Below are 26,226 nucleotides of genomic sequence, written 5' to 3'. Positions count from 1 at the left end.
GTCTGATTTTTACACGTGTATTTTGCCATAATCAGCTCGCGTTTGAGAACGGCCCCTTAGACTGACCAGCATCAGTCTATCTAGCCATCCATTCTGCATGGTCCTGAGGCTGTTTCTAAGTGAGGTAGACACAAAGTTATAGAGCATATTTTAGGAGAGCAGAGGGAGTCATCTGCAGAAAATAATTTATATCATGGCAAGAAATGGTGCTAAAAACAACAGATGATCCAGAAAAAAAAAAGGCAGGTAAGCTTTAAAATAGCATATTCACAGTGCTTGCTGTGATAAGAAAACACTTTTAATGATCTGCATCTGCGTCAATGACTATGGTGCTCGCTTCATTGTTTACACAGGCAGAGCGCCATCCAAACAAGTGTGGCTGTGCCTGGTATTGCAGCTTAGTCCAACTCGTTTGAACTGAAATGAGCAGAAGTAACAAGTGCAGTCACAGTTATGGACAAGCCACTCTCAAATAAAAATAAGTAAAACACAAAAATTACACAGAGAAGTATCTCGAAATAGATACTAATTCATGAGTCAAGGTAAAACATGAGTTGTTTAAGTCATGCAAAATTGTGAAAATGAATGCAGCACACCCTCATGATTCATTAATCGGCTCATTAATCCTATATGAACTCATAAGACCTACAGAAACACTGCAGGCTACAAAGTCTGCATTCCAAAAGACAAAAAGGAGGCCAAATATAGTAACCCTACTACTACACTTTCAACAGAAACTTTCAGAATTGACAGATTTTTTTTTTTTTAGTTTGTTGAATAACATTCTGTCATTTTCTCCTAGAAACTTGTGTTTCAAGTCTTCACAGATTTCAAGAACTGAACTTGGTGTCACTGAAACAGTACATAATCTGAGGGGGGAATTTTTACAGCCAGTTTTGCGGGAGTCTACATTGGCATAAATTAAAAAAATCTCACATGATATTTGATAGATTTGAGAAATGTATTCTGAAATGTGAGACAGCAAGATTTTTTTTGGTACTGCTTAAAAGGTAACATTTTATAAGTCTGGTCTGAGAAAAGACACAGAGAGACAGTCAAAGCACCAAGTGGTCAAGCTAAAAGATAGCAGACTGCAGGCCACGGGTTAGTAGCAGGCAGAAGACAAGCATGGTCGTAAGCAAGCCAATAGGGTTAGGACAGGCAGCTCAGGTTCACAAATCAGGACAGATCGACATCATACAGAATGAGAAATAATAGCATAGTAAGTAAACAGGCCTAGATCAAACAAGAATCAAACAGCAGTGTAGTGTCAAAGAACCCACACCAAACCTGTAGCACAAGATCCAATATTAGCACAAGAAAAAAAGGGTTAGACGGCACTGCAGCTCCAAAGGTGCAAATGTTGTAGCAGCCTACTTGAAACAATCCTATAGATCGGAACCGCTGATAGTAGAAGGTGGCGCTCACAACCCCCGGAACAACAGAATGAAATATGAAAAAAAATAAAGAAAAATGTGGGTGGGCACCTGTACTGCATATTAGGCTTGAAAAAGCGTTTGGTTTAACGCGAAACGGCTGTTGCCTTTTTCTGCCAATAATGCTATTTCTCCCTCCCTGAGGACTTGTTTTTTATGTTTCAATAAAGTATTTATTTTTATATAAAGAAGAAAATGCCGTCTACTGATTGGTGAGTTGCCACCCACATTTTTCTTTATTTTTTTCAAGATCCAATATTACTCAAGCACTGAGCAGGGGACAGTGTGGTTTGTGATTCACTGATCTCAAAAGTGTACTTATTAGGCTTTAGAAATATAAAAAGACAAAAAACTTGAAAGTCTTCAGTAGATGATACCTTTTTTTTTAATGGCTAACTCATAATGATGACAGGATAACGTTTCGAAGCTCCCGGCTTCTTCTTCAGATATTAGGCTTTAGGGAGCCTTCACACGGAGTTTACGCTCGCTCATTCTGAACGTATACTCGTTCAGAGTGAGCGGCGTAAAAAACAGACCCCATTGACTTCTATGGGTGCCGGCATATGCGTATCACATTAAAAGCAATATGTTAAAAAAAAAAAAATAATAATAATAAAAAAAAGCCTCCCATTGATTTCAATGGGTGGCGGGCATATGCCGGCACCCATAGAAGTCAATGGGATCTGTTTTATCGCCGCTCACTCTGAACAAGTTTACGTTCAGAATGAGTGAGCGTAAACTCCGAGTGAAGGTTCCCTTTTACGTTCAGAATGAGCGAGTGTTTACTCCATGTACAGGCCCTAAGGTTGCAGGGAGGAAGGTCATGCACCGTATAGTCTCGAACAGGTGCAAGAACTGAAGAAGACACCGCAGCATAGAGAATCCGAAACCACAGTGTAGCCCAGAGATAGGCTGACGGATGCATTTGCTAGGAGAGCGCGCACATCAAAGGGCACAGATCATTACACTGGATCATGGGGAACTAACAGAGCCGCTTCGTTCATAAAAAATAAATAAATTATAAGATCCAACATGGTATAAGGAGCCATGGACGTCTGTTATAAAACAACATAGAAGATTTTTGAGTAATTCACTCTTCTGATTCTGGCACAGTTGATATTTTTTCAAGTATCCGATTTCTGGTTCTGATTAGGATTAAAATCATATGTGTATCTATATACATTTCAATGTTGCAAAAAATAAGGATAGGATTACCAAGAAATAGGAAAGGGACTGAAAATGAAAAACAGAAGCCAAAAAATTTAAATATTGCAAAATAATAAATCTAGCAATTCATAATGCTAGGATGTGGAACTTCCCAGTATAAGTAAATAACATACAATGTGAAACGTGCATGTCCCTGCTGCAGGGCGCAGACTCATAGACATCGTCGACACCTTTCCAAAATACCTGAGGAAATACAGTACAGCATAGACAAAGACAGTGAAGTATTGCTTTGAACACACCATACACCTCATACTTATCAAACGACCTTTGATATGGGAAACTGAACACACAAGGGATGCAAATGATTTCTTCCAGAGTGACAGTAGAGAAAAAAAAAAACATCTAAAATGTCATCTATTAATACAATCGCTTCCCTTTTCCACAGATGTTTAAAGAGCAGGCTTGCCCACTCTACTATATACATGTAAATAAGGTAATAGGGACCATAAAAATTTCCATAAACGTCTTCCAGTAATTACTATTTATAATGTTTATTATGTTTTTCAACATCCATACGGCAAATGTAGAGAGAAAACTGGTAAATTGCCAGGATGACATGGTCATTTCACACTCAAGAACATACTTCTGGGAAATTCTTTTCCAGAGATACCTGGAAACAAATGCAACAATTCTGACTAATCCACACAAAATTCAGAATGAGACAGCAAAGCTAAAGATAAACAAACTGCGCACATTCTTGTATTCTTGCTTCACTGCATTCCAGCATAAAGAATTTTTACATTATTACATGGATATTCCCATCTTAGACAATTATGGCATATTTGCAAGACAAATCAAACATCTGATAGGCAAGGGTCCCAACCCATACCTCTCTCTTGAATAGGGTTCTCTGACCCCTAACCCCCTGGAAAAGTGGAAACTATGAATGTAGAAGTGGCCGTGTATGTACGGCTGTACACATTCACTTCTGAGTTCTGAAAGCAGCCCAACAACGGGACTATAAATGTCTAACAAAGAAATACCTATTTAATCTTCAATCCATAATTACAATTCAGAGAGGCCACAGATGCTACTGACCGCTACCTCTAAGAGGGTTGTGTGACCAGGATTAATGAAGGAATAGTACAATGAGCAATCATTGTCTTAGAGATGGTCACACATCTCATAGGAGATTTCCACCATATCTTTGATCATCTTCAAATGGATTGTCTAGTATAGAAAGATTTTTATTTACATATTTTAGGAAAATTAGTAATTAATAGTGGGTATCTTCATTATGTCGGGCAGCGGCTTTAAAGGAGTCTCTCCGTGGAGGATCTATCCTGCATTACACAACAACCTATTGTTCTGAATGTGCACTGCACAATCCTTCACTTCTCTTGATGTAAGAACTTTAGATACTGAATAGAGATGAGCGAACACTATTCGAAACAGCAGTTTCTAATAGCACGCTCCCATAGAAATGAATAGAAGCCTCAGACTTTGCTGGCAGCCGGCCGCTTAACCCCCTGCGTGCTGGCTACGTCCATTCATTTCTATGGGAGCGTGCTATTCGAAACGGCTGTTTCGAATAATGTTCGCTCATCTCTAATACTGAACACTTACTGCCAGATTTTCCCACAGAATACAACTCATTGCTGGGGGTCCCAGCTAGGTGCTCAGCCTACTGTAAAGAATCCTTTAATCAAGACAAAAAAAACTAGAACGTTGCAGGACCTCCCAAAGCACCAGATCATAGAGGAACACTAATGGGATGACTGAGCTTTATCTTTATCTAAAGCAGTGTTTATCTTTAATTCCAAGGGTCAGTATAGCTGGTAAACCCTTCCAAATACGCAAAAGTTACGCTATTATCTTATTCAAGTATGACATCACACTTATACCTTTCAGTGATTCTGAGCTCAAGTGCCCCACTCCATGGTTCAGGTGCTCAGACGAGCTCTCAGAGAAGGTCACTTTGGAGTCAGCTGTAGCTTGTGCTGTAGGAGCCATACACAAGGAAAGAATATTACTTATTGAATACATTGGTAAACCAAGTTTAAAAAAGAAAGTATAGAAATCTGACCTCTTTCACGTTCAGCTCGGGGCACACTGTGCTCTGGTTTGTATCCGCAGCCAGTTCCTGTAAACTCTTTGCATGCAGAGTCAAACTCTTTCTTGTGGTGGGGTCTAACAAACTGGTAAAATCCTGAAAAATATAAGAAATATTAAGAGTGGATAAAGGGTAACAAGAAAAAAAAATGGGGGCAAAGTTTAACTGGTGCCAGGTAAATAGGAGTAGTAAAGTGAGAGAAGAAACTAGTTGGTGTTAGGGGAGAGAACAGGGCATGACGGGTGCCAGTTGAATACAGTAGTAGAGGTACAGTCAGTCACCGGTGAAATATAGTAGTATAGAAAGGGGTAAAGTATAGTTAGGGCCAGGTAGAGAGGAGCACTAAGTGGCGAAGACATGGCATAGTGGGTGCCAAGGAAATGATATAAGGGGAGGAACAGGGCATAGTTGGTGCCAGATGAATAGATATAGGGAATATATAGGGGAAAGTGAAGCCAGGAAAATAGGAGCAAAAAGGTAAGGGACATTGCACAGTTGGTGGCAGGTGAATAAGAACAGTAGTGTCATGGGCAACATGTGCCTAGCGCCATGCGATGTGCACAGATTGAATTCATAGTCTTTTTTTTCAACTTCTTTGCCCATAAATCATCCAAAAAATAAAAGTAACTTTGTAATATTAGTCAAATTTTATTTTGCACATTTTGAGTTTTCACTCAGTTTGCCCTGGCAAATCAAAGAATCATAGATTCCTGCTTTGTTTCATTTAAGATACAAATGACTATGCATTTTTACAGTCTGTACATATGTATACACTACAAGTGAAACTACTGTACAGAAACATATACTGTATATATGGCAACCAGAAAGAAAACCTCCACTGTTAGTTTTGTCATTTCCCCATTTTATGACTAACACCTCAAAGAAGCCAGCAATAGGTAGACTCAATATGAACGCTGCAGCTAAGACATCATAATGCGTTGCCTTCTTGTCTGAAAAAACAGAAGGACCAATTTTGTACTGTATTTTATGGATATCATTTACTAGGGATGCTTGACCCATATCCATTTTAGTGCATACATGAATTTCCAATGACATAAGAATTCTGAAACATCTCTATGCAGAACTTCACATGAAGCCATTCCGCTCTTATCCCTCCAGGAAATGTATGGGCTTTACCACTCCACTTGTTAATAGAGTATGTCTCTGCATGGTCAGACACTGTAGAATGAGTGACAACAGTCATAGGCTGTATAAGGATAAATAACCACTTTGGCAAACTATCAACTTTACAAAGAAATAAAAGAGGAAGTGAAGCAGGGTACTTTTGTGGGGTAATTACTAAAGTCATGTTCACATTAGAAGGAAACCACTCGAGAAACATTAGATGTGGTTGTTTCCATGTGGTTCACCACAGATAACTATAATGTATTTTTGGTTTTTTTTTCTTTCATCTGCTTCCTGAGCCAAGCCCTTGCAGAATGGGAAAATAATGAATAGGCTATAGGTGTAAAAGAGTTGAAAAAAAGATAAAAAGTTGTGCATATATTACAAGTAAAACAGACTACATTTAAAACATAACTTTTAATTTTTAAGATAAACAAAAACAAAAAGCCCCAATGTGCGCTAAAAATTGAAAAATGATACACACTATACGGAATGATGGTGTCCGTGTGCGTTAATAAATTCCTCAATACATAACTGTAGTCACTGTATAGAAGGATAGTGACCCAATTAGGAGAATGTAGATAGGAGAGCCATGAGCCACTGCCCCTCAGTCATCCATATATATATAGCACCCTAACCTGTACTGGTTATAACAGTCACTCTAAACCCCTGTGATTAATTAAACACCTGGGGAAGGAAAGGGTATATGGATTTGGCATAAAATAGATATTACTGCTCTCCTATTCTGACCTAATGTGGGCTATGTACTCCTCATAGCTCCTCTACGCGTTTCGCCAATGTATATTGCATGGCTCCTCAGGAGGACGATATTAAATATATACAGCCGCTATTGTTTAAAGTTAAAACTGCAGTTCCTGCATCCTTGATGGTAGGAAGCAGTAATGTGCTATGCCGGGTATAGATGGATGACTGAGGGGCACTGGCTCATGGCTCTCCTATCTACATTCTCCTAATTGGGTCACTATCCTTCTATACAGTGACTACAGTTATGTATTGAGGAATTTATTAACGCACACGGACACCATCATTCCGTATAGTGTGTATCATTTCTCAATTTTTAGCGCACATTGGGGCTTTTTTTTTTGGTTTTTATCTTAAAAATTAAAAGTTATGTTTTAAATTTACTCTTTCTGTGACAAAGTTAATAATTGAGTAAATTACCCGTCAGTGAATTTACAAGTAAAACAGACTAGCACATTTACAGGATTAGGTAGAGTCGTAGCACTCTCCTTGTCTTTTCTAAATTGTAAACTTGCAGATGACTTGGTCTATTCCCTTAGCCTGGCATGTGAGCTGTAGACTCCCCCTCACTCAGTGGGAGAATGCTGATGTCATAATAAAATTACAAGCAAAGAGGCAATCCACCCGGAAGCCGAGTGCTCACAACGATGTCACATGATTGGCTGGCCAGATGGGACTGCAGATATCTACAGTCTTGTCTGGCTGATCAATCGTCTGAAACGGATGTAAGCGCTGTTGCCGGGCTAATTGGGTAGATCAGCTTCTGGCTTCATGTAATGATAACATCAGTGTTCTCTCAAGTGGCGTAACTAGTCTTGTATGGTCCGATGCAAAATTTTGTCCAGGGCCCACCTAATCCTTCTCTAGAGCAAATTCTTGAAAGTTACTTTTACGGGTGCTGCTGCGATTCTCAGATACTTGAAAAGGATACAGCTTTACTACTCACAACTGCAGCTATCAAGAATATGGTGAATGAGCACCATATATTTATCAACATATATTAAACAGCATCAGTAAACTGTGAACACAACCTAAAACAAATATGGCAGGAGTGGTCACGTGTCTAGGGACGTTAGAAGTACTTACTTCATGGCTTCCGGGCTGATTCTGAATGGAAGTAACCAGCATATAGCGCGCCTCCTCTACCTCTTTAAAGTGCATTATCTGTACTATGAGGGCTGGCAGGGAACATAGTAAAGCGAGGTGACCCTGAGTCTAAACTAGCTCAGAAACTGAGGTTCAAGATAAATAGAACCCAACCACTATATATAAAGTTCCTGGATAACCCCTTTAAAGGGAGTCTAATCATTTGATTAAGCATCCAACATCATGCCGGAATAGCCTTTAGAAAGCTATTCTAGCCCTACGTTTCTTCATCTGTTCTTAAATGCCGTTTTTGAAAAAGACGCTGTATTCATATATGCCGATTCTGTGCACGAAGCACCGGGGGGGGTGTAAAAGCAGGAGGTGCCAAAATACTGGGGATGGCTGTGCTCCGTGCACAGAATTTGCGTAACAAAAAAAGTGCAAGAAAGATATGGCTAGAATAGGCTTTCTAAAGGCTATTCTAACATGTCGTTTGTGAAATTTGGCTAAATCAAAATGATAGACTCCCTTTAAGCCACAACTGATAAATGGCTGAGTTCCAAGGGTAACAGAGCACCGCACCTCTCATCAGGACGTGCTTTCCAGGTTCCTGGCAGAAGAAGTTGTGCAATTTTGTAATGAGGCTCCTCAAGTCATCACTTTGTTTGTACTCTGTCAACGCAGTCATGAAAAGGTTGTAGCTCTCCTGACTAAGGCATTGCTTGACAGATGTCATGAACATAGATGCACTGCTCATCTTCTTGCTTGGAAGAGAACTGTCTTCCAGAGTCTTGGAAGGGATGAAAAAAAATAATTATGGAAGGTCATCTTAAAAACACATAACAAAGAAGAAAAAAAAAAGCTAATTGTCAAAACATAACATGGTGGAATGTTGATCTGGGATTACAACTATTTGGCCCTTAGCAAAAGGGACTACTTCATTATAATGAAAAGTATATGTACCAGCAAACAATTATAGCCCAGACATCTTTTCTTTAACCACTTCCGGACCACCCATAGACTATAAACATCCGGAAGGTGGTTGCCTTGTTCTGACAGGACGTATCGGTACTAATGCAACGTGTAATAGAAGCACAGTAATGACCTGACTCCTCAATAGTCTACTGGCTGTTGTGGTAATGGATCACTATTCCCGGATCTCGCTCCGCAGGACATCTATACATGTCACGATGGCCACTCCCATGCGGTGCACTTCAGATGCCTTGGTTGCATTTGGCTGAGACATCTGAAGACAAGTATACCTGCAATCAGATAGTCTCCTATTTTGGGTGTTGCTGCTGGGTCTTGAACAGGTGCTATGTTTAAAGTTCTGACATCCATCATACATGTGCAGTGGATGTCAGGACGGGGTTAAAGGGGGACATGAAAAACCTGTATAAAATATATAAAAGTATGGGGAAAAAGTTAATCTATACAAATTCCCTCAAAAGACAAAGGGAAATTCCCTCTGTATAGAGTCTCAAAAGGTGACTAGTTCTTGTTTCCCTCGCTCCTTCCCTTTAACAGCTCTTGATTAAACTTGATAGACATGTCTTTTTTCAACCACTCTAACCACGTAATCTTTAAAGGGGCTCTATCAGCAAAATTGCAAGGCTATTCAGGCACCGCTAATCTTATTTTAACACCCCCAGTTTTAAAATAAAACTTTAAAAACATATTTTTAACTCATACTTATCGTGCACGCTTCCCTCTTCTTCCTTCTTCTTTTGGCAACGCCCTCCGGTCCTGGCTCTTCCCTGGCTTCATTGTCCTCTTCTTCCGGCGGGATTGATTCCCTCCGGAGCGCTACTGCGCAGGCTCCGGTGCCATTTTTCTCAATGGCAGTTCTCAAATGGGATACTGAGCATGCTCAGTTCCCCTTAGAACTACGCGAGCTTGCAAACTGCCATTGAGAAAAATGGCGCCGGAGCCTTCAGATGTGGCGGATTTAAACCAATCCCGCCGGAAGAAGAGGACAATGAAGCCGGGGAAGAGCCAGGACCGGAGGACATCGCCGAAAGAAGAGGAAGGCATGCCAGAAGAGGAAGGCATGCCAGAAGATGACGTCGGACCGTGTAGGACCGCCCAGCGTGCACGATAGGTATGATTTACATATATGTTTTTATAGTTTTATTTTAAAACGGGGGGATTAAAATAAGATTAGCGGTGCCTGAATAGCCTTTTTAAAGGCTATTCATGCATATGTGGGGCTCATACAGCATAATTTTGCTGATAGAGCCCCTTTAATCTACCATGTAAACTACCATACACTACAAAAAGTACATGCGGAAACAAAGTCAGGAGACCACCTTTCTCCTGTTACATAGGGATCCTAGAAATGGTGATCATGTCAGTGTTTTAACTTCAGAGATGAAGGAGAAACAGATATACCCGGTTCTGGACAATCTTTATCTTCTTCTTGCCCCCCCTCTGCTCCTCACCCAGCCTCTTGTCATATTGCAAAGACAACGTTGAAAGACGGGTTACCTGTAACTAAAGAGATGTCAAAGATGGGACAGAAGCCAAAGGAATTTATTGACGTAAATATAATCCAAGTGTCACCTTATCACCATCGCTTTGTTCTCCCTGCAGACTCTTCTCACTGTGATCCAATGCATCCAGTAATCCAGTTGGGCGTCGGACAGAGACATCAATATTCTCTGCATAGCCCTCACAAACATCAGACTGGGTCTCCATTCTGGCCCCTAAGGTCACACATATATGTTTTCAAAGAGCTACAACAGGAACAGATGGCACATAAGGGGTAGGGAGGTGTTCTGGTCAACCAGACCCTTCTTAGTGCATGTTGAAACTACAGAAATGGGGAATGTAAAGATTTGTGTGTGTCTTATATTTCAGCTTAGCCCAAACCACGTGAATACACTGCAAACCAAAAATACACTTTGGAGAAGAGAGGCAGCATTTCTAGAATATTTTTTTTTCTAATCTTGGCCACTCTCTTTACTATTCACAGGATTGGTCATCAGTATGTGATCTATTGGGGTTAGACATCTGGAATCCACACAGATCACCATTTGCAGCAGCCTCCAGGTACCAGAAGCTGCTAGTGGTTGGGGAGTAAGCAAAGTACCATTCCTATTCAAGAAAAAGGAGAGCAGCACAGCCACTCTTTGTGAGCATAACTACTACGGGGCCTCTACTACGTGAATAGGAACAGTGCTGTTGTTCCAATAGCACTTTCCAGCACCCAGAGGCTGCTGTCAACAGCCAAAATACACAGGGATCATGAGGCTAGGTCATCAGTATGAAATATAATTTTTTTCATACAGGAGGATAACTTTCAGGAACTTCTTGATAATTTATTTACAGTATGTGGTATAAGTCCCACAAAGTTATGTATGCAATGAAAAATTAGCAAACACATACACACCTCCTTCTCGTTTCCTTTTCAAGCTGGGTACATGAGAGTCTAGTGTTTTAGCTTTTTTTAGGGTTTCTTGTATTCTAGTAGAAGCAGAAGATGACTGGGAGTGAGACATGGAATCTGAGGCCGATAGACAAGAGCCCTTCTCTTTTTGAGCAGCTTTTGGTACAGGAGGCGGCATCTGAAAATTGATAAATTAACATCAATTTGGAAGAAAATCATCAAACTAAACAGAATGTCAAATATTGAGTCTATAGGGCTAGAAAAGAAGTAATCAAGTAGACCCAATTTTTCATAAACCTACCGTATATACTCGAGTATAAGCTCTGGTGTTCTGTTTTTTTCCCCCCCACTTGGAATTCAGTCTGGCTGAATATAGGGTACCTGCAGTGCTCCTATTAACCCCTTCCCGACGGAACAGGAGCACTGCAGTTACCCTATATTCAGTAGACAGGGCACTTTCAGACACAGGGATACTTAATGTGTTTGTGTTTCACAGTCATTTTCTACTTTTAGGGTGAATTCACACTACGTAAACGCCAGCTTATTCTGAACACAGCGTGTACGGTTAGCTCTGCTCATGCCGAGCCGTACACGCTGGCATTTCCCATTCACTTCAATGGGAGTGCTCGTAGTGAAAAAAGCAGCCCATTCATTTCTATGGGGAGCGCTCGTATGCCGGCTCCCATAGAAATGAATGGGAACTGCTTTATACGCCGCTGATTCTGAACGTGTTTTACGTTCAGAATAAGCTGGCGTTTACGTAGTGTGAATTCACCCTTATATGTATTCCAGGGAATGGAGTGATTTAGAACATTTATTTTTTTATATAATAAAGCTTCTTTTTTTTTTTTTTTTGCACTATGTTATGGGAGATTCTATACATAACTATTGCTGCCGGTCATAGAATAAAAAGTGGGAACTCCCCAAAAACAATTTACTTTCTACAAAGCATTTACGGATGTTGTTATTTGAAATACAACTAAAATTGCATGCATTTTTAACGCAATTTTTTCCCTATGCCCTGAGTGTGAGCAAATAGAATTATATATTAAATAAATGCATATATAATTATGTACTTAACTTTGGTATCTCGAGTTACCGTTTCTGCCCCCAAATATCAAACTTTAGTAACGACCCTCTTTAACGACTAGTGATCAAGCAAAAAAAATAAAATAATAACTTGTGGATGTCACTCTATAATACTCACAATCTTCTGTGCCACACGGAAGAACTGTGACACATCACGTATTATATGTCCAAAATTATCATAGACGTGGACGTAAGGACGGACCCAGGAGGGAAGCTGAGCTCGAGAGTCGCTGTTACTGAATCTGTAATTTTAAGCAGATCAAAAAAAAAAAAAGTTCCTCGTATGTTAGTCAAGAGCCAAGACAAAACACAATACATCACAAGTGTATGATAAATTTGTGTTTCCAAAGACATTATAAAACTGTGGCACCCGTTGGCTATAAATCCTATGCCTTACTTAGCTATGCTCAAAGTTACTAGCAATATAGATCTCTTGTAAAAACCCAATTAGGAGAAGTAAGCTACTTCCTCACTGAAGACTGACCCATTGTTAGGAAGATCAAAGAAAAGGAAGTGGCCTTAATGTGTGAATTCGTTTCAGAAAAGCAGCCTATGAGAGTCAATATCACAGCCAATATTAAGCTAATGGATAGTGGAGTTCATGCAAAACTGTAAGATCTCCTATTTTGACAATAGATTCATGATATTGTATCACATATGAGGTCAGGAGCTGCACGTGTACCCCAAAGCATATTAAAAGATGGAATCTGTCCATTTGTATCACAATCTGTAGATCAGTGATTCTACAGCTGTATATTACAGTAATGATATATTCACATGATTTATTCACCATACTGTAATGTTTGCTTATTGTGTTTTCTCAGGGTGTGGGTGTTTATGAGGTCTTGATTTCAATGAGTCACCGCCAATATTCAGAATGAGAATTGGAAACACGGTAGCGGGTTATATAATGTGGGTAGATTAATTGGACAGTCTAAAATTACGCAGGAGAAGGTATGATTGTGTAAACACCATCTTACCATACTGAGGGGTTTTCTTGGTTGTGCAATGGGTAGAAATAAAAATTAAAAAAACAATAAGCAACCCTACATATATATTTAAATAGTTACTGTAGAGGATTTTCCGTTGTGGGTCTTGAAAGCTGTGTGACCACTTCTAGGCCAACCATGTGAGTTTTCCCAAAAACAGACAACTTCACTTTGCAACATCAACAGAATAAATTAGACCTACAGTGGTCACAATCTTCAGACCAGAATATGAAAAATGATGATATGTCACCCAAGTCTGGCTAGTAAGTGTAAAAATAACATGAACCCACTTCACAAATCATAAGTGGTAATGGCAGTGAAAAGCTTTTCATTACCAAGAAAGAGAGTAATGTAACTAATGCACTCAATGAAGTGAATGATACATTGCCTTGTTCCAGCCATCACCTATCTTGTATGAACACTTGCACAGGCCCTTGTATTAATGTAAGAGACAATGTCCACAAGCTCACGCTCATCATACCTGGCACTCTGCTGAGTATACACAGCACAGAATTATTTTTTTCTAATCTACTTAACATTTTTTTATTATATGTTATGCAGCCAGTAGGTGCAACTACATTTGGAAACATCAGGACTGTATCTGTTTATTAGGGTATAAGGACATCATAGGAGAGGGTCTCACCCATGACTGATTTTTTATTTTTTTGTCAAAGCCAGGAGTGGATTTGGCAGAAGTATACAAGCTTCCTATATATTTCCCATTCCTTTTTGCAATTTGGGGCCCTTGTCCAAATGGGACTCCTTAAAGAGGACCTTTCATGTCCTCTTGCACCTGCAGTTTTATATACCACTATAAAGCCGAAAGTGTGTTATATTCGGCGCACTGTGGGCTTTCCCGTAACGGCATTGATTTCTGCCCACCATGAAAAGGGCATTCCTGACAGTCTAGCCTAGGAATGCCTCTTCTGACAGTACTCATCCACTCGTTCTTCACAGCTTAGTGACATGGCTGGAAGGTAAGGAAGGGCCCCCCTTCCCCCAGACAGTGCAGAGCAATGGACGAGTACAGTCAGGGGAGGCATTCCTCACAGCCCAGCTAGACTATCAGGAAACTAACGGCACAAATATCTCCAGTCCCTGGGTACAGAACAGGAAAGCCGACAGTGCACTGTATTTGGTTGGTTTTCCAATTATATATAAAAACACAGGTGCAGGAGGACATGAAAGGTCCTCTTTAGGAAAAAAAAAACAACTCCTTAAAAGGGGCTGACCAGGAATTACAGATCTCTGGCAGGAAAAAAAAAAACAAAAACAAAAACAAAAAAACAAAAAACATTCATCTGTCCCCATCCAGTCCAACGTTTTTTTTCCTGTGGGTCAGTCAGAGGCCTCAGGGGTTTTTACTGTCCCCAGCACCCTGCCAGAGATCTGTAATTCCTGGACAACCCATTTAAGAGTATATTCATAAGCTGTAGTTTACTGCATTTAAAACAAAGATATTAGCAAAAATACAACTTGGTTAACCTGTCACTCAAGAGCGAGTTGTGAATATACAGCAATATGGAGGTAACGACTCACTAGTGCTTCTGCCTTCAAAACCACCACCATGTCTGACCATATTACTCATGATATTAGTTCAATCATTATGGGAGATATTTGAGGATTTGGGTGGAAAAGGAGACTGGCAGCTGGCTGCGCCTATGTGTTTTCAGGTCTTTGTATGGCATACAGTAGATAACAGCTTAATTCTACCACTATTTTTATATAGTACATTTTCTGTTAATGGTATTTTTGTATTTCTGGTCATCTCCTTCAAGAACTGCTAGAAACTATATACAAATTTCACCTTAAAATTTACCACCAACTGGCACAAAATACCCAAACCCTATTAACTACTATATTTAATGTACTTTTTTGATTCATGGGCCACCTCATCAAACTCCCATTCACAGATCTCCCTTGAAACCATTTACCTTGACCCCTTCCCTTCCAGTCCCCCTGTACAGTGATCTATGGATTGCAGGTTCAAGCTATCAAAAAAAGAAAAAATTGAATACTTGTTCTATCACCTTCAGACATGACTTCCCCGTTGCACTCTTCCACGGTGGCATCCAGCTCTCTCATTCCCTGCCTTACCAAATCTAGTAGAAGAGTCTACATTTTTCTTCCTTCTTTTGAAGTGCACTTTGTCTGCAGCTACTTGTCCCCCCCAGTCTCCTTCCTCTATTGAGTACTAAGATCTACCACTGCCTTCATCAATCACTTTACCATCACTATAATAGACACTATAACACCCCTATTCGCTCAACCGTCGACTCATTATTCCCCCTCATGCATGGCAGAGCTCACTGAATCAAAAGGCAATCCTGGTATGAAGACCTGATGGAAATTTAAAAAAAAATAAAATAAAAATTGGAGACTCGGACTGAGAAATGTTGCTGGAAGAAATGTCCTCCGTGCATGGGGCTCTAACGAGATTTATACTACGTGGGGGAGCACTAATTGGGTGTTAAAGCCCCCACACAGTATAATTCCCTAATAGTCCCGACACACACAGTATAATTCTCGAGGGTCCTACAGTTATCTCCTGACTGCTGCCCCCAAAGCCCTGACAAATTACAATAGCGGCACGATGCCTCTGCAGTCATCCCTAATGACTACACAGAAGTACAGTCACGTTACTTCTATGCAAGCAGAAGAAGGGATGCTGATCCCTGTTGCCACTCCTATTGCAATGTGTTAGGCTAAGGGTACAGCACTTGATGAGCATTACTCCTGACCAGTGTCATTGTGAAAGGGTGGCAGGAGTCCGAGCAACTGGCAGCTGCAGTCTGGTCCACCAGTTGAGTATCCCTGCACTATACTCTGAAATCCACTACCATGACACACAAGACTGTGATCACAATCACAACTTTCAATAGCAACCTGAAAACCAACCACCTTCTCAGGAGAGCTTACAAATTTCAATAACTCCAATGCCGCCACACAACCATCTGAAGAGTACACTCTCACCTACTGTCGCCCTCATTGTTCTCTTATAGATTTCTAAGCCCTTCCAGACAGGGTCCTATATCTCACTGTACCAGTTGGTCACAAAGATAGTCTATTGTACTTTTGTATTATGTATGAAAAGTCTCAAATGTAAAGCTCCATGAAATAAATGGTACTGTAAAAATAATGCTAATAATGTACAAGCACTAGAAGTCAGATAAATGTCCAGTAATATTAATTTCTTTACACCCCACATTAACTTTGATGACAGATGACTTCCAAGGAATATGAATCACCTCTAAGCTTTTAAAAAGTTTGTTAATGTACCAGTGACGCTCTATGGAAGACTTGGCCACAAAAAGAAAATAAGATGTATCATGATTCTTAAGAAATCCACAGACTTGCCTCTAAGTGAGGAAACGAAGCCTGAAAACCAAAAGTTCATTATCAAGCAACTTCGTTAAACTGGAAATCTACAAAAATAGCATTCAACCACCACAGGACTTCCACCACAAAGATAATATGCACAGACTGAATACTACTTAGAGCGAAGTATAGACAAGCCTAGCTTGATGGCAATATACCAAACTCAAAGCACAGAAGAGTGATTTGGTCTTATGGACCAGTTGGTCCTAAAGTTAAGTCTATTGAGCACAAATTTCATCCTCATGTAGATGAAGGACATAGCTAAACTAGAGAGGGTGCAGAAAGGGTGACCAAAATGATTAGGGGAATGGGTGGATTGGAGTACAATGACAGATTAATTTGGGTTTATTCTGTTTACAAAGACAGCAATGGGGAGATCTAATCATTATGGCCAGTATGGTGGGCTCAGTGGTTAGCGCTGCAACCTTGCAGCGCTGGAGTTCTGGGTTCAAATCCTGCCAAGGACAACATCTGCAAGGAGTTTGTATGTTATTCCTGTGTTCCCGTGGGTTTCCTCCCACACTCCTAAGACATACTGATAGGGAATGTATATTGTGAGCCCTATATGGGACAGTGACTAACAATGTCTTTAAAGCACTGTGGGATATAACGGCGCTATACAAGTGAGCAAAATAAATAAGTAAACAATGAACAAATACATGATGGGAGAATACAAAGACAATTTCAATTTTCTTTTCACCCCTAGGCCAGGTAACAATGACACCCTATGTCTAGACGAAAGAACATTTACCAGCGTCATAGACTGGGATTCCTTACTATAACAGCAGTGAGAATATGGCACTCATTGGTACTGGATGGTGACGGTGGATTCATTGTGCAAGTTCAAAAAAGGTCTAGACGCCTTTCTTGAAAATATTGCAGGCTATGGATTTTTAGATTTTTGGTAAGGGCAAATTGATCCAGGGATTTATACTGATTGCCAGATTTGGAGAGCAATTTTTTTTTCTTTAACATTAGGCAACCGGCATAAGTCTCAGGTTTTTTTTGTTGTTGTTGTTGTGGTCTTCCTCTGGATCAACAATGTAGAGTATAGGTTGGACTTTATGGACCTGTGTCTTCATCTAACTTGGGATAAGCACATGTCTATCCCAAGGTTAATCAAAAAATATGCGAAGACTAGATGGACCATGTGGCATTTTCTACAATCAATCTTTTAATGTTTCTATGAGTACTGCCTAGACTAGATACAAACGTAGCAGACCTCCAGCTGTTATAAGTATAAGTAGTAAGGTAAGATATTTATCACTGTAATGTGGTCTGTAACATGGTAGTGATATTTGAACATGCTTGGGAAGTCTAATACTTCTGTGGAAGAATGGTGTGGATTTTGTTTGTCATTCAAGCTTTCCCGAGGCCAAGAACAGATTTGTAGCAACTTGACAATAGAAAGACTCAAGTTTAGAATATTGATACCATGATTGATTGCCCAATGGGTGTCAGTCCTCTGCACCCCCCCCCCCCCCTTTATTGTAACACTTGGCGCAACAACACCTGTACAAATTTAATAGATAATGCAAGTTATGTCCACTCAGACCCATACATTGGAATAGGCTGTGCTGCAGTAACTGGCAAAACCACATTCATATAGTTAATTGTTATGCGAGGATAGTGTATCTAGTGGAGGTTGGGATCCTAATCAGGGCCGCCATCAGGAATTTTGGGGCCCCATACAGCCTAAGTGTCTTTGCCCCCCCCCCCCCCCCCGCCATTTTAAAACTACTTTACTTTGCGACATACCAATTACGTATTAAATTTACCTTTATTTAGCAGCATTACAATGCTTAATCAGATTCTATTTGCAGGTAAAATCTGCTACGTGTGACAGCGCCTATAGAGAGCTAACACCATTTATAAGAGCCCTCTTAATAAATTCTCAGGGCTTTTTCACATTGCGTTTTTGGCCTCCCTTGCCGGGATACATTGGTAACCAGTCAGAATCAGCTGTCAACTTATCCCTGCACGAAGAACTGGCCATTAAAAAAAAAAAAAAAAAAAAAAGGGGGGGGGCCTGCAGTTCTCCGTGCAGGGATAAGTGGGTAGCTGATTGTGACTGGTTACCAACGTATCTCGGCAAGGGAGGCCAAAAACGCAATGTGAACACTCCTTTAAAGTGAAAGTCCCACCCCCAAACAGGCTGCTATGCTAGTAGCATAGCAGCCTACATCATTATTAATACAAAGCACACATACCTTTGGAGGTATTGTGTGCTTTGTAGTTCTCCAGCTAAAAACATATATTATTGCCCCAGTTCCCTCTCCGCAGTGCCGCACACCCGATGCCCCAACAATCACCCCCCCCGTCCACCTTCTAATATCTTTCCATTGCCCCCTGTACCCATACCTCCCAACTTTTGAAGAACCAAAAGAGGGACAAATTTAGCCCCGCCCACTGTTATGTTGACTCCGCCCATTCTCATTAATTTTACATGTGCCCACACACAGTCACTCGTAAATTATATGTCCCCCCTCTATCTCTCCCCCAGTTTCATATACACCCTTCATCTGCCCCCAGTTTCATGTCTCCCCCTCCAGCTCTGCCCCCCCTCCATCTCTGCCCCCAGATTCATGTCCCCCCCATCTCTTCCCCCAGATTCATGTCCCCCCCCATCTCTTCCCCCAGATTCATGTCCCCCCATCTCTGCCCCCAGATTCATGTCCCCCCCCTCCAGCTCTGCCCCAGTTTCATGTCCCCCCCATCTCTGCCCAAGATTCATGTCCCCTCCATCTCTGCCCCCAGATTCATGTCCCCCCATCTCTGCCCCCAGATTCATGTCCCCACCATCTCTGCCCCCAGATTCATGTCCCCACCATCTCTGCCCCCAGATTCATGTCCCCACCATCTCTGCCCCCACATTCATGTCCCCACCATCTCTGCCCCCAGATTCATGTCCCCACCATCTCTGCCCCCAGATTCATGTCCCCACCATCTCTGCCCCCAGATTCATGTCCCCACCATCTCTGCCCCCAGATTCATGTCCCCCCCATCTCTGCTCCCAGATTCACGTCCCCCCCATCTCTGTCCCCAGATTCACGTCCCCCCCCCATCTCTGTCCCCAGATTCACGTTCCCCCCCATCTCTGCCCCCAGATTCATGTCCCCCCATCTCTGCCCCCAGATTCATGTCCCTCCATCTCTGCCCCCAGTGTCATGCGGTCCTCTCCTTCATCTGCCCCCAGTTTCACGATCCACCTTAGTGTACACATTACACTTACCTTCTCCTTCGCCGCTCTCTCTCTCGCTGACACAGTTGTAGACGTGATATCATCACATCGCGTCTACACAGCCAGTAGCAGCGGCGAAGCAAGGAGCTGAGCTGTGACAGCTCCTTGCTTCAGCCGCATATGTTTTCAACTCAGATCTGTGTTCTCTGGACGCAGATCTGAGTTGAAATAGGACATACGGCTGCTGCAGGCGCCAGGGGGCCGGTACACGGTGGCGGGCCAAAACCGGGCCCCCCCCATTTTTCAATTTGGCCGGGCCCCTGACGCCAGTAGCAGTAATACTGGCCTATCGGCGGCCCTGATCCTAATTGATCATACTTATGGTTTATCCATTGTATTTTAAAAACATTTTCACTCCCATAATGCATTCAGAAACTCAAAGAGCACATCATAATAATTGGGAACATTGCAGTAATGTATTCAATTCCATGCGATTTTGCTGATGCATGTGAGTTCTTAAAATAATCTCATTGTCTAGTCTCATCCCACAAAGGTTCCCTTTAAACCCCAAAAAAACCCTCCTTTATTCAAGGCATATAAAGAGCAGAAGTTACGTAAATACAAGCTAATTCTGGACACCATTTGCACTTCCTCTATCACAACTCATCTATGTAATATATAGTAACTATAAATGTGTCTGGAGGACAGTTTATATTATAACTCTTTTTAAAGTGTTTAGTAATCACCTCAGTCACACATTACACAATCTTTTTCTATGCCCTAGTTTTCTGCATCGAGACCAGTATTTATAGTAATACATAATCCAGCTGTAGAAATAACAACTATGTCCAAGAGGAAAGGAATGTAAAGGGATTGCTCAACGCTTGTTAAACAGTCAAGTGTCACTCCACTTTAGAACGTATGCGTTTAAAATCTTCAATCTACCTGCCACTGACTTACAAGTCAAATGAATGGAGCAGTTTGACCACAATTTCCAGAAATTGCAGCCCTTTGTATGCTTATACTTACCACAGCAACCCCTTTAACGGAGAAAAGTGGGATTTTGTTTTCTTTTAATATTTTTAAATAACCAAATTCTGGCCATGTTCATATTTGCGACAGAGACTCCATTGGAGACTCCGTCGCACTGTCTACCTGAAAATTGGAGGAGAGAAGTACTGTACTGAGAACTTTTCTCCACCTGTTTCAGTTTTAAAAAGATGGACACCATCATAGTCAATGGGGTGCAACAGACTCTGCGTGTAACTGCTATTTTAGTGGTCGCCTCTACGTTGTTCTGGTCCTCCGACAGACCAGAAAAACAGAGATACAATGCTAGTGTGAAGCTAACGTCAGAGAGTCACAGCATGTTAAGTTTCCTGTTGGCATAGCCCCGTGAGGGCTTGTTTATTTAGATAGGAGTTGAATATTTTTATAAATATTTGTACCATTACTATGATTATTCTTTTCTTTGGAAGGGATGGACGTAAATGGAACAAACAGCAATGTTCCAATCATTTTTGGGTTTTATTTATACGACAAGTTTACTTTACTCTACGCATAAGTAAAATTACACATATATAATTTATAACAATAGAGAAGATCACAGTTAGGCATAATGAGGGTGGCTTGATCATAACTTGGAATGCAATGCAATAGTCTGAGTCAATTTTTGGCGCTCTTGCACCTGACAGATATAGTACCACATGTAGCAGCTATAAGAGAAAAATGGATTTTTGTATTCTTGTAAAATCTTTTTCTCGTTGTATTCATTGGGGACAGAGCACTGTGGGTATAGACCTGGCCACTAAAAGGCTGACACTAGGAAATTCAAAAGAAGTCAGCCTTCTAGTGGGCTATATCCTCTCCACAGATGCTTTTCTAGCCAGTTTGTAACGCAGCACTAAGAGAGACACTGAACTCAAAAACGAACCAAAGCAGCTCATGCCCAGAACAACAAGAAACAAGGGTGGGGATCTGTGTCCCCCAATGAATGCAACGAGAAAAGGATTTTTTGGCAATTACAGAAATCCATTTTTCTGGCTTATTTTAATGGGGGACACAGCACCATGGGATTTCTTAAAGCAGTCCTAGGGGTGGGAATTACACGGTCTTGTGAATAGCCTAGAGCACAGCGAAGTAGTCCCAAGGTGATTCACAAGCTGGTCAGAATGTCCATCTTGGAGGTAGCTCTCACCAGGAGGCCGTTCAAGTTTGTAATCACAGCAACTCCTCTGGAAGGGAGGATAGCCACCGGAGACGCCATCTCTTTGGTAAACACTTGGGGGACAGAGGCTAGCCTGGGTTTGCAATGGTGCGAAACGAAACGAAGAAAACGCTGATGGCATAGCGTGATGGAAATATGGAGATGAGCGTCTTGGACACCGATAGACAACAGGAATTCGCTAGTCTACAAGGATGCCACCACTGACCACAGGGACTCTATGCAGAACCTGTGGACACGAACAAATCTGTTGAGCTTCAGGTCCTGGATGGGACGAAGAGAGCTGTCTTGCTTGAGAATGGTGAACAGGCTGCAATAAAAACCCTGGAAACACTCTGAAACAGGGACAGGGCCACCCTGCTGCTGAAGCGTGGAGACGGCCTGAAGAAAGCAGCCACTCGAGTGGGTGGGTGGGTGGGTGGGGGGCAGACGGTAAAGAAAAAACCTTCGGTTTGGAAGGGAGGTGAAATCAATGAAGAAGCCAGTCGGGCACCACCTCTAAGGCCCAGGTGTCATCAATGCTGGTAAGCCAGATATCCTGAAAGGAGGAGCCTGCTAGCATTTAGGACGCCTACGGGAAAGGAGAGAGCTTTTTCCTGCAGTAGTTTCGGAGATGAGCTTTTCTAGGCCGTTACCAAAAAGCTGGCCCTGTTCATTGAAGATGGGTCATGGCTGAGTCTGAGGAGTGACTCTGTAAGAAGCATTTCAAGGTCCTGGAGTGACCTAACCAGCCTCCAGACCAAACCCCAATTGAAAATCTTGAACAGTCAAGGCACCAAAGACTGCTCCTCAACCAGAAAGACTGGCATCAGTAGAGATCATCTGCCAACAGAGCAGAAGAAAGGACTCTCTACCCTTCCCCCACCCGTGGAACTCCTGGGAAAGACAGCCACCAAAGAAGCTCTCTACAAATCTAGGAAGGCAAGAGAACCAGGTGGTCGAAGCTGGACAGAGATTTGTCCCAAGAGGCCAAAATCCATGCACTTAGAATGCACTAGACAAAACTTTTCCTCACTGATGAGCCAAATGAGCAAGTCAAGGAGGACCAAGATGATCTGTAAGCTGACCAGATTGTCTGTCTTGGAGGGAGCCTTCACCAGGAAGTCGTCCAAGTATGGATAAACAAAAACGCCTCTGGAAAAGAGGACAGCCATGAGAGATGCCATGACCTTGGTAAATACTGGGGGGGGCGGTGATCAGACTGAAGGGGAGAGCGACAAACTGAAAATGATGCAAACCCACTGCAAAACACAGAAAATACTGATTGCACAGCATGATGGAAATGTGGAGGCAAGCATCGTGAATATCAATGAATAACAGGAATTTGCTGGTCTCCGGGGATGCCACCAACGACCACAGACACTCCATGTGGAACCTACGAACAAGACAAACCTGTTGAACCACTTCAGGTCCAGGATGGAGCAAAGAGAGCCATCCTTCTTGGGAACAGTGAAGGGGAACAATCTGAAGCAGGAACGGGGATAATAATGCCTTGCCACTGAAGAGTGAATCAAGATTATTTTTTTAAAATTTTTTATCTTTATGTGCACTAGAACTTCAGAAAAATGACTGCAAAGTGTACCCTCCACCAGTCCATGGTTACCTGTGATCACACAAAAAGATGGCTCCATAGTCTTGTCGATGTCGAATGACTCTACCTATAGCTTGATTGACAGCACGAGACGCCTGTTGTCGATACCAGTCTTGCCCAGACAGGTACTGGATTGGGGGAGAGAAAAAAAACAGTGAGAAAATTAGTAAAGTTTATAAAGTAAAGATTTATGAAGACTAGCATATTCAACACCATGTCCTGCGTTGATGGAAGATGCGTCTCATTTTAAGTGCACCCTACTTCAGGTCATGAGTCTGCACTAAAGTCTAGATTCAGAAAATTTTAAATTGTAGATTTCAGGTATCATTTACAGCAGTAAAGTTATGCCCCATTTTATGAAAGTATTGAGGACGGCACAGAAAAACTCAGATTTGTACAAAAATTTTGCCGCTTTTTTCAGTGGAACCAGAGCCACAGAGCAATGATTACCTCCAACAACCTCCAGACTCTATGGCCTAGAGCTACAATTCTGCCATTACAACTGTTTGACACAGCTCCTTAACTCTATAGCTCTTCGTATATAATTACACATGCAAAACAGAAAATAATATTGTAACAATAATAATATTACCTTTCCAGCAGCACTTTGTGTTCGTCTCATTTCATCCAGGAACTGCATCTTTAAAATGACCCGAGGATCCATTCGTGGTGGGAATGGAAGGCCAGTAATTATCACACCCCGGCCATTGCAGTCTGCAAAATCTAACCCTTCACTGGCCTGAAATGGGAACAGTCACTGAAAATATGCAATGTATATGTACAGGCCAGGACATTAAAAACATAAAACACTCACCTTTCCTCTACATACAGCGAAGAAACTTGCACCAGTGCTGTTGGGAGCTTGTATTCTCTCATAAAATGCATCAATTATCTACAAAATAAATTATATATTATATATATATATATATATATATATATATATATATATATATATATATATATATATATATATCTCCAGTATGGTTTAATTGTCCAGGATAAGATTTTCAATATATTTAGATCGATCTATCACACTAGGAAAGATGAGAAAAGGCAAAAAACAGAAAACCCCCCCCATCAAACAAACCATACTCCCCTTTCCCTGATTGTTCCGGTGTCTCCCATCTTGGTCTGGTCCTGCTGCTCCAAAGTCTTGTTTTAGTGTTTAGTCTTTCTTTTAAGTCTCCACCGCATGTGACCTCTGAGGCCAATCAGCGGCCTAAGGAAAGGACGTGGTACATTACACGCAGCTGAAATTGACTGGGCTGGGAGACACCGAAGCAACTGGGTACACTACAGTATGATTGATTGATTTATTTTTTTTATATGAGGCTGTGGAAGGTGAAAAGAAAATTGCGAAAATCAAAACAAAACGGTTATCCTGTATACAGCACTATTTTAATGTAAAATAAACCAATTTAATGCATAAGAACTGATTCAAACAAAAGTAGTTAAGTAACAATCCCTTCCTTTGATTTACAGAAATGTAGAAATGCGAGTGTGAAAATTAGTATCTTTGTACTTTCTTTTCAACACCTAACACGAAGGGGTTGTCTGAGAAAAGTGTATTGTAATTAAAATTTAAAAAGATTTAATTTACTAATCCATTCAGTCAAGTCTGAGCAGGACATCCCATCTCAGAATAATTATGTGACCATTTCACAGAGAAGCTGACAAAGAAGGGCCAGCCAATATGACTGACTCAGCAATGGGATAAAGATACCAACTTACTTATGATGAATACACTGGCTTCCACTACAACTTCCATATAAAAGGTGAGGTTTACCTTTAGGGTGGATATATTTAATTATACATTACAATTAGTCATTAGTGATGAATCATTCTCCCACTGAGTTTCTCTAACTAAAGTCAAGTTAGTTCACCTCGGTAAATGAGCCTTTTCCTCTTGGCTCCACAAACATTGGTTTCACATCTTCAATACGTGATGTGAGGCTATTCTCCTGCAGGTAAACAACAGGTCAAAATGAGTGCACATTGGCACATGCAGATGATCAATATGACTGTAAGATAACCTCACCTTCCAGAACTCCAGACTTTTATCCATGACTGGGTAAGAGGGGAAAAAGACTAGCAGGCCGTGAGGAACCACACGGGATATGTTACCTGGATATATAAAACCAAACGTATTGAGAAAAACTGGCAAATGGTAAAAAAAATAAATAAATAAGCCATGGGAAACAGGCTTATCCAACAGATAGAGGAACAGACTGAAGACTATTACCTACATAGAGAGGATGTTCTATCCTAACGGACAGAAAAGAAGGAACAGGGCAGAAAAGCTCATCCCATGCATAGACAAGTGGGAACCAGACAGGAATACCATCCCCTACACTGGCAGTAAAGATCAAACAACTATCCCATCCCCTGGACACACAGCTGGAAAGTGGCTTAGCAAGAAATCTACCAAAATAGATACAGTATCCACACACATTTTTTTTTTTTTTTTTTTTTGGGGGGGGGGGAGGAGGCTGGAAATTACCAATCGTCTTCCCCAGAGACGACAAATAATCTGCTGAAAACCTGTTTAGAGAAAAAAAAACAAAAAAAAAACAAAACACATGAGTAAGATCTAGGGAATGCACAATAACTGTAAATTAAGCTCTAGTAAATCTGCTCACATTAAATCTAGTGTAAAACTAAACTACTTTGTATAGCAAACTGTATGGTTGGTAAGGG

The 26,226-nt window shown here is 41.2% G+C and overlaps 1 protein-coding gene across 2 annotated transcripts in view; it reads right to left on the bottom strand.

The window, feature by feature from the left end:
• The window catches only part of RTEL1 (regulator of telomere elongation helicase 1), an 85,033-nt gene that overhangs the window by 18,239 nt on the left and 40,568 nt on the right, over positions 1-26,226 (bottom strand). For both annotated transcript variants that reach the window (XM_075276914.1, XM_075276915.1), the window contains exons 18-30: positions 26,030-26,070; positions 25,568-25,653; positions 25,413-25,490; positions 24,344-24,421; positions 24,122-24,268; positions 23,542-23,657; positions 12,285-12,408; positions 11,081-11,255; positions 10,252-10,394; positions 10,081-10,176; positions 8,272-8,479; positions 4,690-4,812; positions 4,508-4,603 (exon numbers count right to left, since the gene is read on the bottom strand). In XM_075276914.1, coding sequence (XP_075133015.1) covers positions 4,508-4,603; positions 4,690-4,812; positions 8,272-8,479; positions 10,081-10,176; positions 10,252-10,394; positions 11,081-11,255; positions 12,285-12,408; positions 23,542-23,657; positions 24,122-24,268; positions 24,344-24,421; positions 25,413-25,490; positions 25,568-25,653; positions 26,030-26,070 — 1,511 coding nt within the window. The remainder of the gene's footprint in view (positions 1-4,507; positions 4,604-4,689; positions 4,813-8,271; positions 8,480-10,080; positions 10,177-10,251; positions 10,395-11,080; positions 11,256-12,284; positions 12,409-23,541; positions 23,658-24,121; positions 24,269-24,343; positions 24,422-25,412; positions 25,491-25,567; positions 25,654-26,029; positions 26,071-26,226) is intronic.

Source organism: Leptodactylus fuscus, chromosome 6 (assembly GCF_031893055.1).
Source record: "Leptodactylus fuscus isolate aLepFus1 chromosome 6, aLepFus1.hap2, whole genome shotgun sequence".
Lineage (NCBI taxonomy): Eukaryota > Metazoa > Chordata > Amphibia > Anura > Leptodactylidae > Leptodactylus > Leptodactylus fuscus.
Note: the sequence above shows the minus strand (reverse complement) of the source record. Positions and strands in the feature narration are given on the sequence as shown.